At 40.8% G+C, this 13,719-nt stretch overlaps 4 protein-coding genes across 4 annotated transcripts; 2 read left to right on the top strand and 2 right to left on the bottom strand.

Annotated features, from left to right (window-relative positions):
• The first annotated feature begins 318 nt into the window (after positions 1-318).
• Positions 319-3,493, top strand: LOC131292843 (superoxide dismutase [Cu-Zn]-like). The gene is made up of 2 exons (XM_058320936.1): positions 319-386; positions 2,791-3,493. Exons 1-2 carry the CDS (start codon positions 319-321, stop codon positions 3,260-3,262), a joined length of 540 nt encoding a protein of 179 aa, XP_058176919.1. The 3' UTR covers positions 3,263-3,493.
• Positions 3,494-4,026: 533 nt separating this feature from the next.
• LOC131292881 (uncharacterized) lies at positions 4,027-5,448 on the bottom strand. The gene is made up of 2 exons (XM_058320974.1): positions 5,289-5,448; positions 4,027-5,223 (listed from the first exon to the last, which is right to left on the bottom strand). Exons 1-2 carry the CDS (start codon positions 5,403-5,405, stop codon positions 4,087-4,089), a joined length of 1,254 nt encoding a protein of 417 aa, XP_058176957.1. The 5' UTR covers positions 5,406-5,448; the 3' UTR covers positions 4,027-4,086.
• Positions 5,449-6,622: 1,174 nt separating this feature from the next.
• On the top strand, positions 6,623-8,044 carry LOC131292906 (uncharacterized). Its single transcript, XM_058321005.1, has 2 exons — positions 6,623-6,782; positions 6,848-8,044. Exons 1-2 carry the CDS (start codon positions 6,666-6,668, stop codon positions 7,982-7,984), a joined length of 1,254 nt encoding a protein of 417 aa, XP_058176988.1. The 5' UTR covers positions 6,623-6,665; the 3' UTR covers positions 7,985-8,044.
• A 533-nt stretch (positions 8,045-8,577) lies between these two features.
• On the bottom strand, positions 8,578-9,905 carry LOC131292880 (superoxide dismutase [Cu-Zn]). Its single transcript, XM_058320973.1, has 2 exons — positions 9,748-9,905; positions 8,578-9,204 (listed from the first exon to the last, which is right to left on the bottom strand). The coding sequence occupies exons 1-2, from the start codon at positions 9,811-9,813 to the stop codon at positions 8,809-8,811; spliced, it is 462 nt and encodes a 153-aa protein (XP_058176956.1). The 5' UTR covers positions 9,814-9,905; the 3' UTR covers positions 8,578-8,808.
• Between the last annotated feature and the right edge of the window lie 3,814 nt (positions 9,906-13,719).

Below are 13,719 nucleotides of genomic sequence, written 5' to 3'. Positions count from 1 at the left end.
TGAATCGGTAATTAATTGAATAAGATCATTAATTTGAAGGGTGTGCCGTAAAAATTGGTCCATAAAAATTATTAGCAAATTAGCTGTTTTAGTCATTTTTCCACACGGTAACATTTCGTAAAAATCAAGTAGCCCGGAAAATCTTACTTTCGGTAAAATTGCTGATCTTGAAACAACCCAGCGAACGGTTTTGCTCGAATCAGTTCATTTTACAGGCGAGGGGTAGGGAGAATCCCATCTCCACGAAACTCTACTGTGGACAAGATCGAGATAGCTGCTATTGATGCTATGCCCTGACTCTTTCTTCCTCATTGGGTCATGCATTTGCTGTTAACGCGAAATAAAAACCGGTTGAAGGTGTGCGTGAAGCGGAAGGCATATGCATTGTATGCGTGTTGAGGATTCTCTTTCAATGCTTTCTGCTGTGTGCAAAAAGAGCATGCCTCAAATGTGCTATGTCTTTCACTCTTATTGGACCTGTGTTTGTTTGTATGTGTTATGATTTTTATTCTTTGTTTTGGCACAGCTGATTGCTGAGCAATGTAGCGGTCTCCAGATTTACAAGCGTTCGAAATTGGTAGCAATCGCTGCACGGTTCTGTTTGTTTCAATAATGTGAATGGCGATTATTAACCAAACTGTAAAAAGTAGCAGAGAGGTAATGTGTTCACCGAAATCTTTGGAACAAATATTAAACATCATCGCAAACAATTATATTTCATGCGCTTGAATTCAATACCAGGTGCGCACATTTTTGCAAATCTTTTTGTCACTCGACGACCGAAAAAACATTTACGCACATTTTGACAGTTGACTGACTAACTGACAACATTTAACTGTTTGCAAAGGTTGCAGTACCCGGTTTCACGTGCTGTGCAGCAGAGAAACTGGTACAATACCCGGTTGACAAAAATTCAAATTTTTTGCAGCTGTCATGTAGTACCAGCAAGTTTTTCCATGGCAGATTGCTGGGACTCTTGCTGGAACTACATAGTACCAGCAACAATGTCAATTTCTGTCAACCGGGAACCCAACCGGGGGTTTGAAATCCAACCGACCATCCCCTGTACGAAAGGACTCCCGGTTGACAAAAATTCAATTTTTTTGCAGCTGTCATGTAGTACCAGCAAGTTTTTCCATGGCAGATTGCTGGGACTCTTGCTGGAACTACATAGTACCAGCAACAATGTCAATTTCTGTCAACCGGGCTGACTATCCACGTACATAAGGGAAACGGTCTTGTAAGCCCTTAACACTAGAATACATTGCTTTGGAAACTTGCCCGAATGCTTTTTAGGGGTCATTTTGACCCCTATTTTGAAAACGCTATAACTTCACTATTTTTGAAGATTTTCCAAATCCGTAAACTGTTAAGTTTTAGTATATTTATTGACTATCTTTTGGCGTTTTTAATTTTTTGATGTACCCCTTCATCATTGCGCTAGCTCGGTGTATAGCAAAAAAGATCGGTATGAGTCGAATTAAAATCCTTTTCAACTTTTATTCTTTCAAAATGTATCATGTAAATTCAGAAAAAAGTGTGCGCTATGATGTTGATATATTCCATATTTTTAAATTAACAAACAACGCCACAAATTGATCATGAAGTTGTGGATTTTAACATTTTCCATAGGTAGTTTCCGTTCTGCGCTTTGTTCCGTTATTCCGTGCGCGAGCATTTCGAAGCGTTATGCGCGATGCGTTACTATGGGAATTGGCGTTATTTTTAATCTTTGAGGTCAATTTCTGGAGTCATTTGTAATGGCAAAAATATTAATTTATTTTTTAAATGTTGCTCAACATACTAAATTTTTAGCGCACACTTTTTTTCTAGATTTACATTAGAGGTTTTGAATGAATAAAAGCTGAAAAAACGCAATTTCGACCGCTTTTGCTATACACCGAGCTAGCGGAATTATGAAGAAATGCATCGAAAAACCAAAAACGTCAAAAGATAGTCAACAAATATACTAAAAAGTAACAGTTTACGGATTTGAAAATTTTTGAAAAATAGTGAAGTTATAGCGTTTTACAAGTAGGGGTCAAAATGACCCCTAAAAAGCATTCTAGGTATAGTCAAGTTGGTTCTCGGAACTGATCAAACAGAAAAATCTGAATTTTGAAATGAATTTTTGTTTTAGATATAGCTCTGGATTTTAAGAAAAGCCTTATTTTTTTATGAAAAAATATTCAGCCGTTTTCGAGATATTAAAATCGAAAACTGCGTTAGGGTCAAAATGACCCCAATTTGGATTCTAGTGTTAAGGAGGCAGGTGTGGCCAAGTTGGATGTAAAAACTCTTGCACACCTGAGCAATGCCTGCCAAGGTAATACCAAAGCAATACTTGACAACCTCTGTTTTTCTGTCAGAATAGCTTACCTTGGCATTGCTCATGTGTGAAGTATCAGCGCAAGTTGTCGACAAGTTGGCGACGACAACATTGTTTTAAATTTCATTCTATACTCGTTTTTACATTAAAAATAAACAACACCAGTTGTGTTTGAATGCGAATGGTTGTTTACGCTTGGTATACTGGGTTGTTTACCATTTCTGTACTAGGTAATATTGAATTGTCAAACATTGGCGAGGTTGCAACCAAAATTTTTTGGTTGAGCAAGATTTGGTTGCAAACTTTTCCGACAGATGGCGATACCATAGAATCTGCATATTGGCAGTGAAAGCTAAAATAGCTTAGAAAAACCTCTCGTTCGTAGCGCGGCTTCGAGAGCCTCTTTCTAATAGTTGTACGGCTAGATTTATAATGATCTGTTATTTCCTATAATGTTTTAGCACATTAAGCGTTTGTTTGATAACGTCTCATGCAATCGAACTAATAATTCTACTCAAACCATTCATAACATTGCAGGCGGAATCGGAGCCAGTGAAGGTTACCGGTACGGTAACCGGTCTCAAACCTGGCAATCATGGTTTTCATATTCACGAGTTCGGCGACAATACGAATGGCTGCATGTCCACAGGCGCCCATTTCAATCCTCACGGTAAAACGCATGGTGCTCCGGAAGCCGAGGAGCGCCACGCCGGTGACATGGGTAACATAGTGGCTGATGCGGACGGTGAGGCGAAGGTAGATCTTGCGGTCAGCCAGATCACGTTGAGTGGAGCGATGAACGTCGTTGGCCGCTCACTGGTTGTTCACGCCGATCCGGATGATTTAGGCCTAGGAGGACACGAGCTCAGCAAAACGACCGGCAATGCCGGTGCTCGATTGGCTTGCGGTGTCATTGGAATGTGCAAAGCATAAACCAGTTCTTTATTCATTCCTTATCGAACAATAACCAAGTGAATTATTCATTCGTTCGCGCCATTGAATGCATTATATTTGTTTTACTCTTCAGCTCTATATGTACTAACTATTTCGGTTATCTGGGTTTTTCTGTTTAAACTCTCAAACCTCTGTATGACACTGCGTTCAGAGAGCCGAGCTGTGGTCATCTATGATAAATCCTATTTTGAGCGAATAAAAATGAATTAATTAAATTACAAAAATGTGTTCTGAAGGAATGTAAATCAAAACAAACAAGCATTACTGGGTTTTGGATGTTTACCTTTCGATTCTAGGGCGCATCAGTGGCTATTACCGGTGCGGTTGAGGGACTTCGCCCCGGGAAGCATGGACTCCATATTCACGAGTTTGGAGATTTCTCCCGAGGCTGCCTTTCAACAGGACCGCACTACAATCCGGATGGTAATGATCACGGTGCACCAGAAGATTCCAATTGTCACATCGGTGATCTCGGAAACATTGTGGCGCATGGCACTGGACTTGCGAAGATACAAATTGCCGACCATAAAATAACGCTAATAGGTGAACGCAGCGTTATAGGTAGGACGCTGTCCATAACGGAATTTGAAGATGATTTGGGGCGTGGTGGCCATGACTATAGTAAAACAACGGGTAATTCTGGAAATCGCATTGCTTGTGCAATAATAGGAGTTGCTCGCGAAGAATATTTTGCTGAACGTTTACATCTTACAACAAATGAGATATGATTTTTTTAAAATAAATACATCCCCGTTCTTCGTTTTATTATCATCAGGCAAGCTTAAATTACATTATTCTCTCAATTAAAACAATAGGTCCATTCCACTTGATGACGCGGTATGACTTGGCTTGGCTTCAATGATTGTTGGTCTAATAATAATAATTTCATCACTAGTTATGCGTCCTGATGATTGTATGTTGGAGGTTGATGCATCTATGTTAACATTACATTCTTTTACTTTCGAACAGGTGCTATCTATTTGCTGACGATTTTTCATACTACGCTTTATAAAACTCAACATCTTCTGCACATTTGCTGGATTGGAGTTCCTCTTTGGCTTCGGTTGGGTGTTAAGATGATGCAGAAATTCTAATGGTTTAATTGATTTGCCTTTTACGGAAGTTTGCAGTTTCTTCATGCAATTTGCCTGACCATGGTGGATTACGTTTAGTTCACTGTAGCGCGCCGCTTTGGGCTGATCTTTGCCCTTATGCGAAGCCATTTTCTTTATCCTTAGTCTCGTTGGAGAGAGATTTTCCACCTTGTATGGTTGTGCATCGGTTTTTGGGTGTGAAGGTGTTTTGGATACGGGATCATTTGTGAGTGGTTTTTTAAATTCTTTCAAACATTTTTCCAGCTTTCGGCCTGTAGAATGTGTTTGTGTTACTTGAACGCTTTCAAACATGTTTACCTCTGTGGAACGAGGAACTTCCGGTGGCAACGTAGATTCTGTTGTCGGCTGTAATGAATTAGTCAAATGATCAGATGAAGGTGGTAAAAGCTCCTGTAGAATATCGTCAATGAACCGCGTATCAAACGATCCCGTAAAGCTTCCACAGTGCTGGAGCTCCTGTATGTGGTTTGTTGAAATATCTGGCAATGCGGAATGTTTCTGGGGTTCACTAACACATGAAAGAAAATCCAAATCAAAGTCAACCGATGCGATATGCTCGTCCAAAGGTTCATACGTGTTGCATTCTTTAAAGAAATTATTAGGATGTAGGCTTCCAAGCGATTGATTTGATGCTGTTTGGGTCGGCTGCTGCTGATACTGGTACACGGTGTTGTCGTCGTAGTTTTTATATTTGAAATTTCTAAACGGATACATGCAATCAGAAGCTTCGCATTTGAATATAGCCTCATTCAAATTAAGGTAAAGATATCGGACCATGCGATGGAGATTTCGTTGCGAACAATTCGGGCATGGTACTATTTCTTCCTGTAAAGAATGTAGAGGAATGTTACAATAGAGACGATCAAAACACCTTTCGGTCGGTAAAGTACCTTTGCTGGATCTTCATTTATGTATACTTTTTTCACTATTGTTTTGATCTTATTATACTGCCCTTCACTTATCTGTTGTACGAGTACTTCCATGGCACCGGTAGTACTTCCTATCATTGTTGCTCTAAACTGAGTGCAAATTAATGTTTGTGTATGTGAATTCTGTTTATCGGCGTTCAATCTGTCAGTTTTTTAGTGTTGGCAGAAAAAGGATTCAGAAGATTCGAAGATTCGATCCCTAGACGAATTCTAGTGATTCGAATCAGATTTGATTTGTTTGAAACTCAATTTGATTCGTTTGATACATGCCGGAATCGATTCCGGAACTTAGGTTCGAATGGGTATAGGCAACAACCTTTTTTTTTTTTTTTGAATGAATGTTAAAACTCTTGCACACCTGAGCAATGCCTGCCAAGGTAATAGCAAAGCAATACTTGACAACCTCTGTTTTTCTGCCAAAATAGCTTGCCTTGGCATTGCTCATGTGTGAAGTATCACCGCAAGTTGTCGACAAGTCGACGACAACATTGTTGTAAATTTCATTCTATACTCGTTTTTACATTCAAAATAAACACCAGTAGTGTTTGAATGCGACTGGTTGTTTACGCTTGGTATACTGGTTTGTTTACCATTTCTGTACTAGGTAATATTGAATTGTCGAGCCAATTGACATTGGCGAGGTTGCAACCAAAATTTTTTGGTTGAGCAAGATTTGGTTGCAAATTTTTCCGACAGATGGCGATACCATAGAATCTGCATATTGGCAGTGAAAGTTGGCGCCAACATTGGCAATGTGTGCAAGAGCTTTTATCGACTTTGACCTTCCCAGTCATTCGACGCCAGGCAACTTTCAACTCCGGTTCTGTACATTACACAACATAACTAATAGACTAAAGGTCCATCAGATGCTAAGTCCAAAAAAGAAAGCCATCAGATAACAATTAATTGCACTTCATGCTTACGGCTCCAACAAGACTCTTCTTGGCGTTAAAGTTCTTGCACACATTGCCAATGTTGGCGCCAACTTTCACTGCCAATATGCAGATTCTATGGTATCGCCATCTGTCGGAAAAGTTTGCAACCAAATCTTGCTCAACCAAAATTTTTTGGTTAACATTCATTCAAAAAAAAAAAAAAAGGTTGTTGCCTATACCCATTCGAACCTAAGTTCCGGAATCGATTCCGGCATGTATCAAACGAATCAAATTGAGTTTCAAACAAATCAAATCTGATTCGAATCACTAGAATTCGTCTAGGGATCGAATCTTCGAATCTTCTGAATCCTTTTTCTGCCAACACTAAAAAACTGACAGATTGAACGCCGATAAACAGAATTCACATACACAAACATTAATTTGCACTCAGTTTAGAGCAACAATGATAGGAAGTACTACCGGTGCCATGGAAGTACTCGTACAACAGATAAGTGAAGGGCAGTATAATAAGATCAAAACAATAGTGAAAAAAGTATACATAAATGAAGATCCAGCAAAGGTACTTTACCGACCGAAAGGTGTTTTGATCGTCTCTATTGTAACATTCCTCTACATTCTTTACAGGAAGAAATAGTACCATGCCCGAATTGTTCGCAACGAAATCTCCATCGCATGGTCCGATATCTTTACCTTAATTTGAATGAGGCTATATTCAAATGCGAAGCTTCTGATTGCATGTATCCGTTTAGAAATTTCAAATATAAAAACTACGACGACAACACCGTGTACCAGTATCAGCAGCAGCCGACCCAAACAGCATCAAATCAATCGCTTGGAAGCCTACATCCTAATAATTTCTTTAAAGAATGCAACACGTATGAACCTTTGGACGAGCATATCGCATCGGTTGACTTTGATTTGGATTTTCTTTCATGTGTTAGTGAACCCCAGAAACATTCCGCATTGCCAGATATTTCAACAAACCACATACAGGAGCTCCAGCACTGTGGAAGCTTTACGGGATCGTTTGATACGCGGTTCATTGACGATATTCTACAGGAGCTTTTACCACCTTCATCTGATCATTTGACTAATTCATTACAGCCGACAACAGAATCTACGTTGCCACCGGAAGTTCCTCGTTCCACAGAGGTAAACATGTTTGAAAGCGTTCAAGTAACACAAACACATTCTACAGGCCGAAAGCTGGAAAAATGTTTGAAAGAATTTAAAAAACCACTCACAAATGATCCCGTATCCAAAACACCTTCACACCCAAAAACCGATGCACAACCATACAAGGTGGAAAATCTCTCTCCAACGAGACTAAGGATAAAGAAAATGGCTTCGCATAAGGGCAAAGATCAGCCCAAAGCGGCGCGCTACAGTGAACTAAACGTAATCCACCATGGCCAGGCAAATTGCATGAAGAAACTGCAAACTTCCGTAAAAGGCAAATCAATTAAACCATTAGAATTTCTGCATCATCTTAACACCCAACCGAAGCCAAAGAGGAACTCCAATCCAGCAAATGTGCAGAAGATGTTGAGTTTTATAAAGCGTAGTATGAAAAATCGTCAGCAAATAGATAGCACCTGTTCGAAAGTAAAAGAATGTAATGTTAACATAGATGCATCAACCTCCAACATACAATCATCAGGACGCATAACTAGTGATGAAATTATTATTATTAGACCAACAATCATTGAAGCCAAGCCAAGTCATACCGCGTCATCAAGTGGAATGGACCTATTGTTTTAATTGAGAGAATAATGTAATTTAAGCTTGCCTGATGATAATAAAACGAAGAACGGGGATGTATTTATTTTAAAAAAATCATATCTCATTTGTTGTAAGATGTAAACGTTCAGCAAAATATTCTTCGCGAGCAACTCCTATTATTGCACAAGCAATGCGATTTCCAGAATTACCCGTTGTTTTACTATAGTCATGGCCACCACGCCCCAAATCATCTTCAAATTCCGTTATGGACAGCGTCCTACCTATAACGCTGCGTTCACCTATTAGCGTTATTTTATGGTCGGCAATTTGTATCTTCGCAAGTCCAGTGCCATGCGCCACAATGTTTCCGAGATCACCGATGTGACAATTGGAATCTTCTGGTGCACCGTGATCATTACCATCCGGATTGTAGTGCGGTCCTGTTGAAAGGCAGCCTCGGGAGAAATCTCCAAACTCGTGAATATGGAGTCCATGCTTCCCGGGGCGAAGTCCCTCAACCGCACCGGTAATTGCCACTGATGCGCCCTAGAATCGAAAGGTAAACATCCAAAACCCAGTAATGCTTGTTTGTTTTGATTTACATTCCTTCAGAACACATTTTTGTAATTTAATTAATTCATTTTTATTCGCTCAAAATAGGATTTATCATAGATGACCACAGCTCGGCTCTCTGAACGCAGTGTCATACAGAGGTTTGAGAGTTTAAACAGAAAAACCCAGATAACCGAAATAGTTAGTACATATAGAGCTGAAGAGTAAAACAAATATAATGCATTCAATGGCGCGAACGAATGAATAATTCACTTGGTTATTGTTCGATAAGGAATGAATAAAGAACTGGTTTATGCTTTGCACATTCCAATGACACCGCAAGCCAATCGAGCACCGGCATTGCCGGTCGTTTTGCTGAGCTCGTGTCCTCCTAGGCCTAAATCATCCGGATCGGCGTGAACAACCAGTGAGCGGCCAACGACGTTCATCGCTCCACTCAACGTGATCTGGCTGACCGCAAGATCTACCTTCGCCTCACCGTCCGCATCAGCCACTATGTTACCCATGTCACCGGCGTGGCGCTCCTCGGCTTCCGGAGCACCATGCGTTTTACCGTGAGGATTGAAATGGGCGCCTGTGGACATGCAGCCATTCGTATTGTCGCCGAACTCGTGAATATGAAAACCATGATTGCCAGGTTTGAGACCGGTTACCGTACCGGTAACCTTCACTGGCTCCGATTCCGCCTGCAATGTTATGAATGGTTTGAGTAGAATTATTAGTTCGATTGCATGAGACGTTATCAAACAAACGCTTAATGTGCTAAAACATTATAGGAAATAACAGATCATTATAAATCTAGCCGTACAACTATTAGAAAGAGGCTCTCGAAGCCGCGCTACGAACGAGAGGTTTTTCTAAGCTATTTTAGCCGTCAAATACATTCACACAAATTCCCGTGCTTTGTCTTGTGGAAGGCAAACATGTTACAAAAAAATTACACGTATTTAATACCGGAAAATAAGGCTTTTCATTCAATTCAATTTCACCATCGATAACTGCGATCTGAAATCTACATGACTCGACTGAATTTTCATTATGCGTCGATTCCTGGCTCCTCCGGAACATTCTAGGCTCATTGGCCATCAAACGCACTTCGGCGAACAAGATTACATAAATTTGCATTCGATCCGGAAGTTTAATTGATATCTTATGCAGGTTGATGAAAGAAATCAATTTTTGTCTTCCTCTTACATGATTTAGCTTTGCTTATTCATTAGTTTACTTACATTCTGCTCGAAGAAAATCGTCCCCTTAACTTCACCATTAAGCACGCAAACTGCTTTGAGGGGCATTTTGTAACGATTGGAGCTTTCAAACCAAATATACCAACTTGCTTCTGTCGCTTTTCGATCACAACTAAATTCTCTTCCTGAACTACGAGTACTCACACTTTGTGCAATTCATATACAGTTGATGGTGGTGCCGTGAGCAACGAGAAACTGGCCTTTGGCATCAACAAGCTTCAAAAACCTTGGTCACAACTGTAAATAATGGCTAAAGCAACTAATTTTTCAATAATTTTTTAGTGGCTTGGCCAATTTTAGCGCCAGACTCCTCAAACGAAAGGTCTTTTAAAGACTGACAACTCTGTGCAACAAAGACTCTTCCGTAATTCCTAGTTCATGAAATTCTGAGGTGCAGGTGCAGAAACCTTGGTTGGTATTTTCTGCTGAAATAACTAATTTGACAATAACTTCATAATCGCTTAAGCGATTTGTATATGTGACCTCTCAAATGAAAAGTCCTTTCAAAACACACAACTTTGTCTTACAATAGATCTTTTCATATTTTCTAGTTTTTGTGAAAACTAATTGTGTAGAAAAGAGACAGCACTCTACCGAGAGCAAAGTGAATAAACTTCAATTACTATAAAGCCAAAATCTGCCTATTTGTTAATAACTATTGATTCTTTCAACCGATTTTCACGACTGACCCCTTAAATGAAAGATCTTTTCAAGACGCGCAACTGCGTTGAAGGTAGATTTTAGCATAGTTTCTCGTTTTTGGTAAAAACCACAGCCGGGAATGTGTTCGCCCGAGGGGGCGAAAAGGTAAATCAGGTTGGTTGGCTATTTAGGTTAAAAAAGTCAATTCTCGCATATCTTATTAGTTCCTTGAGCGATTTCCACAAATGACCCCTCAAATGAAAGGTCTTTGCAAGTCGCGTAATTTTGTCTCAAGGAACATATTACATTTTATCCATCTTTTCTAGTTTTTCTACCAGCTCTCGTCGAGAGAAGAGAGGACAATTTCCTCTCCGGGAGACCAAATTTGGTCACGCACACATTTGCATTTGTTGCACCAACACATGCGTGGTGCGTGTGCAGACACAACGTGTCGCCCGAACCGGTTTACCGGTTCAGCGTTTGAAGGTCATTTGCTAGAACTAGACCCGGCATCGGAAAGGTCGTGAGCATATTTCGCCCGGATTTTTTTGGGAGAGAATTCACCTTTTCCCGCCAAAAACGAGCGGCGAAAAAAGTGAGCTTGTGGTGGGTCTTACAAGCTTGAAACGGTGAACAAAACAGCTCATTTGGGCCACCAACAAGGGCCCAGCGGATGTAGAATATCTCAAATAATTGAGGAATTGAAAATCTCAAATATGTTAGATATATAATAATGGACGCAAAGCACCAGTTTACTTAGCAGCCGTCTATCTAGCTTTAAATACAGTATATCAGCCATGTCTGAGGCGCTATTTGTGAAGAATGTTATCAGAACCTCAAACATGTTCGTTCCGCGATAATATCCCCGCCGGGAAAGTGTCGAAAAACATCAAAAGGACTTGCTTCACTGTTTTAGTGACCCACGATGGATTCAATTTGAATGATAACGCTGTCATAATTGTTTTTGAAACATAATAAATGCTACTCTTCTTAGAATAAACTCGGGTAAATAAGTTAGGCTGTTGTCAGTGCTTTACCGCGTTAGATTTTGACAGGCGAAAATGTATGGGATTTGACAGCTGCAAACTTCGCACGATTTAATTGCACGATAAAATCAAAATCATTTGATTTTATCGGATGGACGCATCCGATTTTATCTGTCAACAAAGTTGGACTTCATAAACTCGGAGTTGTTGCTTTCATCTAACCGCAGGTCTACACGGCGCTGCGACTTTCCTGCGACCGGGGTTTCTGCGACCACGGAAGTTTCAAAGTAATCAAAAAATAGCTTAGGTCGGCCATCTCGTATGTCAAAAGTGTCACAGAAACTCCCGTTCGCAGGATTGTCGCAGCGCCGTGTGGACCTGCGGTAAGAAAAATAATACAGCCATTTACGATGGATAGCATAACCCCGCGTCCACACGGCATAGTAGCGTAGGGATTTTGACACTCCGTCGTAGTGTAAATGTTGGTCGAGAGGCCTTAGCCACGGCCATAAAAAATAGTTGACACTACGACGGAGTGTCAAAATCGCTACGCTACGATGCCGTGTGGACGCGGCCAGTTGAAACGCGTTGAACGCCTTTGTAAACTCCGTTATCGCGTCTGGAAACCGGAATATGATCATCCTTCATCGCGTTTGTCACCTTCATTAATGATTCTTTAAACTCGAATATGATATCCTTAAACTTCATTATCGTCCTGTCAGATTGAAGGCTGGTTTGTTTTGGGTTTCATAGATGGAAATTGTGTACACATACGTATATAGTCAACCAACCCACCTTGATATTGATGTTGTGACGAATATTTTAGTGATGAGCAAACTGAATCCCTGCAGCTATTCGAATCTTTCGATTCAAATCCATTCTGAGATCTGGATCTTAGAACCCGAATCCCAATCCGTCATATCATACATGCTCATCTAATGCCGATTTTACATATGATGTGTTTAATTCAAAGAATGATTTACATAAGAATATCAGTGTAGTTGACATTATTCTTCTAATCGTATTCAAACAACACGAACAATCTAGTCCTTTTTGGGAATATGCAGACTACCAAAGGAGAACCTTGCTGCACTTTCCTACCAAAGGTATACATGCCTACCAAAAAGAACCTTGCCAAGTATATTTTTAGTAGGCATGGACTCCTCATAACCTACCTTCTTCTTCTTCTTTCGATATGCGAGTCGGGGTATATCCTCCTACGCTAAGTCGAACAATTTGTTCCCTTACACGTAATCAGAGGCGTACCAACTCTGTCCGAACTCCTATGAAGGGGCTCGTCCTTTAGGACCGGCTATAATAGCCATATGTCCACCCGCCGTCCACGGGAGGGATAATTCCTTCCGTTGTCAGGACACAAGAACTCGTGGTCCGCCTGATTGTCTCAAACGGCACGAGATGTGCGGCAGCTAGGATTTGTCTGACCTGAGCTCCAGCTCGGCGTCACCACGCGGTCGTGCCGTAACCTTACTTTTCCGCTAACCCTTTCAGGAAACTTATGCACTGCTAACATCCGCTCTGATGCACTACCGAACTGAAACTGCTCATAACCTACCAATATTTTTTTTTGGGAGGCACCACAGTGGAAAGAGGTACTGGCTGTCAAACCTTTGTTTGTTTACTGTTTACTGTTTATTGTGGAAGTCTGGCCAACTAGCAAGCATTCGACCGTGTTTTTATCAGCGTATTCGTTGTTTCATTAGTTGTTAGATTTTTCTTATAGCCGTTGTTACCGGGTGTAACATAGTATCTGTGGCCAGTGTACGATAGCAGCGTTTGGATCGACCGACTCGGGGTGGTTAACCGGGTCCGGGTTAACTCGCACCAGACAGTAAGTACGTGTGTAAAAACCCACAGCAGGGTTCTTACTGATGATGAATTGTCTGCGCTTTTCACACATTTCAGTGTCTCGACAAGGAGGAAGAAGCGGCTTCAAGTGAACATCAACGCGTTCTACGTGTTTTCACTGGCCATGACAAAGTGGTGCTGCACATCGTACATCGAAGGAGCCTGCTACGATCCATGGTCGCTGTTTGCCAACACGAACCAGAGGAGGGGTCGGACCATTGTGGGATGTTTCGCCTGATCGCCTTCCGAACCGGACGATAATTTATTATTATTATCGATATATCAAAACAATAAACCAAATGTAAACTCCTATAATTAACCACCTTGAAGTTATGTATACCTCTAATGTAAACACCTTGGGTGAACCACATCTTAGTCTTAAGCATCTTGGATTATGACATATGTCAAATAAAGCCACGAGGCGGAAGTCTTCTACAACCGACCTCCGACCAGAACGGTC

Source organism: Anopheles ziemanni, unplaced genomic scaffold (assembly GCF_943734765.1).
Source record: "Anopheles ziemanni unplaced genomic scaffold, idAnoZiCoDA_A2_x.2 scaffold_12_ctg1, whole genome shotgun sequence".
NCBI classification, from domain to species: Eukaryota; Metazoa; Arthropoda; class Insecta; order Diptera; family Culicidae; genus Anopheles; species Anopheles ziemanni.
This window is presented reverse-complemented; position numbering and strand designations above follow the sequence as displayed.

Excerpts from the sequence above, each read along its gene's own strand:
- LOC131292906 (XM_058321005.1), top strand. The coding sequence starts at position 6,666 with ATGATAGGAAGTACTACCGGTGCCATGGAAGTACTCGTACAACAGATA. Across the intron at positions 6,783-6,847 it reads TAAATGAAGATCCAGCAAAG|GAAGAAATAGTACCATGCCC; the intron begins GTACTTTACCGA and ends CATTCTTTACAG.
- LOC131292843 (XM_058320936.1), top strand. The coding sequence starts at position 319 with ATGCATTTGCTGTTAACGCGAAATAAAAACCGGTTGAAGGTGTGCGTG. Across the intron at positions 387-2,790 it reads AAGCGGAAGGCATATGCATT|CACATTAAGCGTTTGTTTGA; the intron begins GTATGCGTGTTG and ends ATAATGTTTTAG.
- LOC131292881 (XM_058320974.1), bottom strand. The coding sequence starts at position 5,405 with ATGATAGGAAGTACTACCGGTGCCATGGAAGTACTCGTACAACAGATA. Across the intron at positions 5,224-5,288 it reads TAAATGAAGATCCAGCAAAG|GAAGAAATAGTACCATGCCC; the intron begins GTACTTTACCGA and ends CATTCTTTACAG.
- LOC131292880 (XM_058320973.1), bottom strand. The coding sequence starts at position 9,813 with ATGCCCCTCAAAGCAGTTTGCGTGCTTAATGGTGAAGTTAAGGGGACG. Across the intron at positions 9,205-9,747 it reads CGATTTTCTTCGAGCAGAAT|GCGGAATCGGAGCCAGTGAA; the intron begins GTAAGTAAACTA and ends ATAACATTGCAG.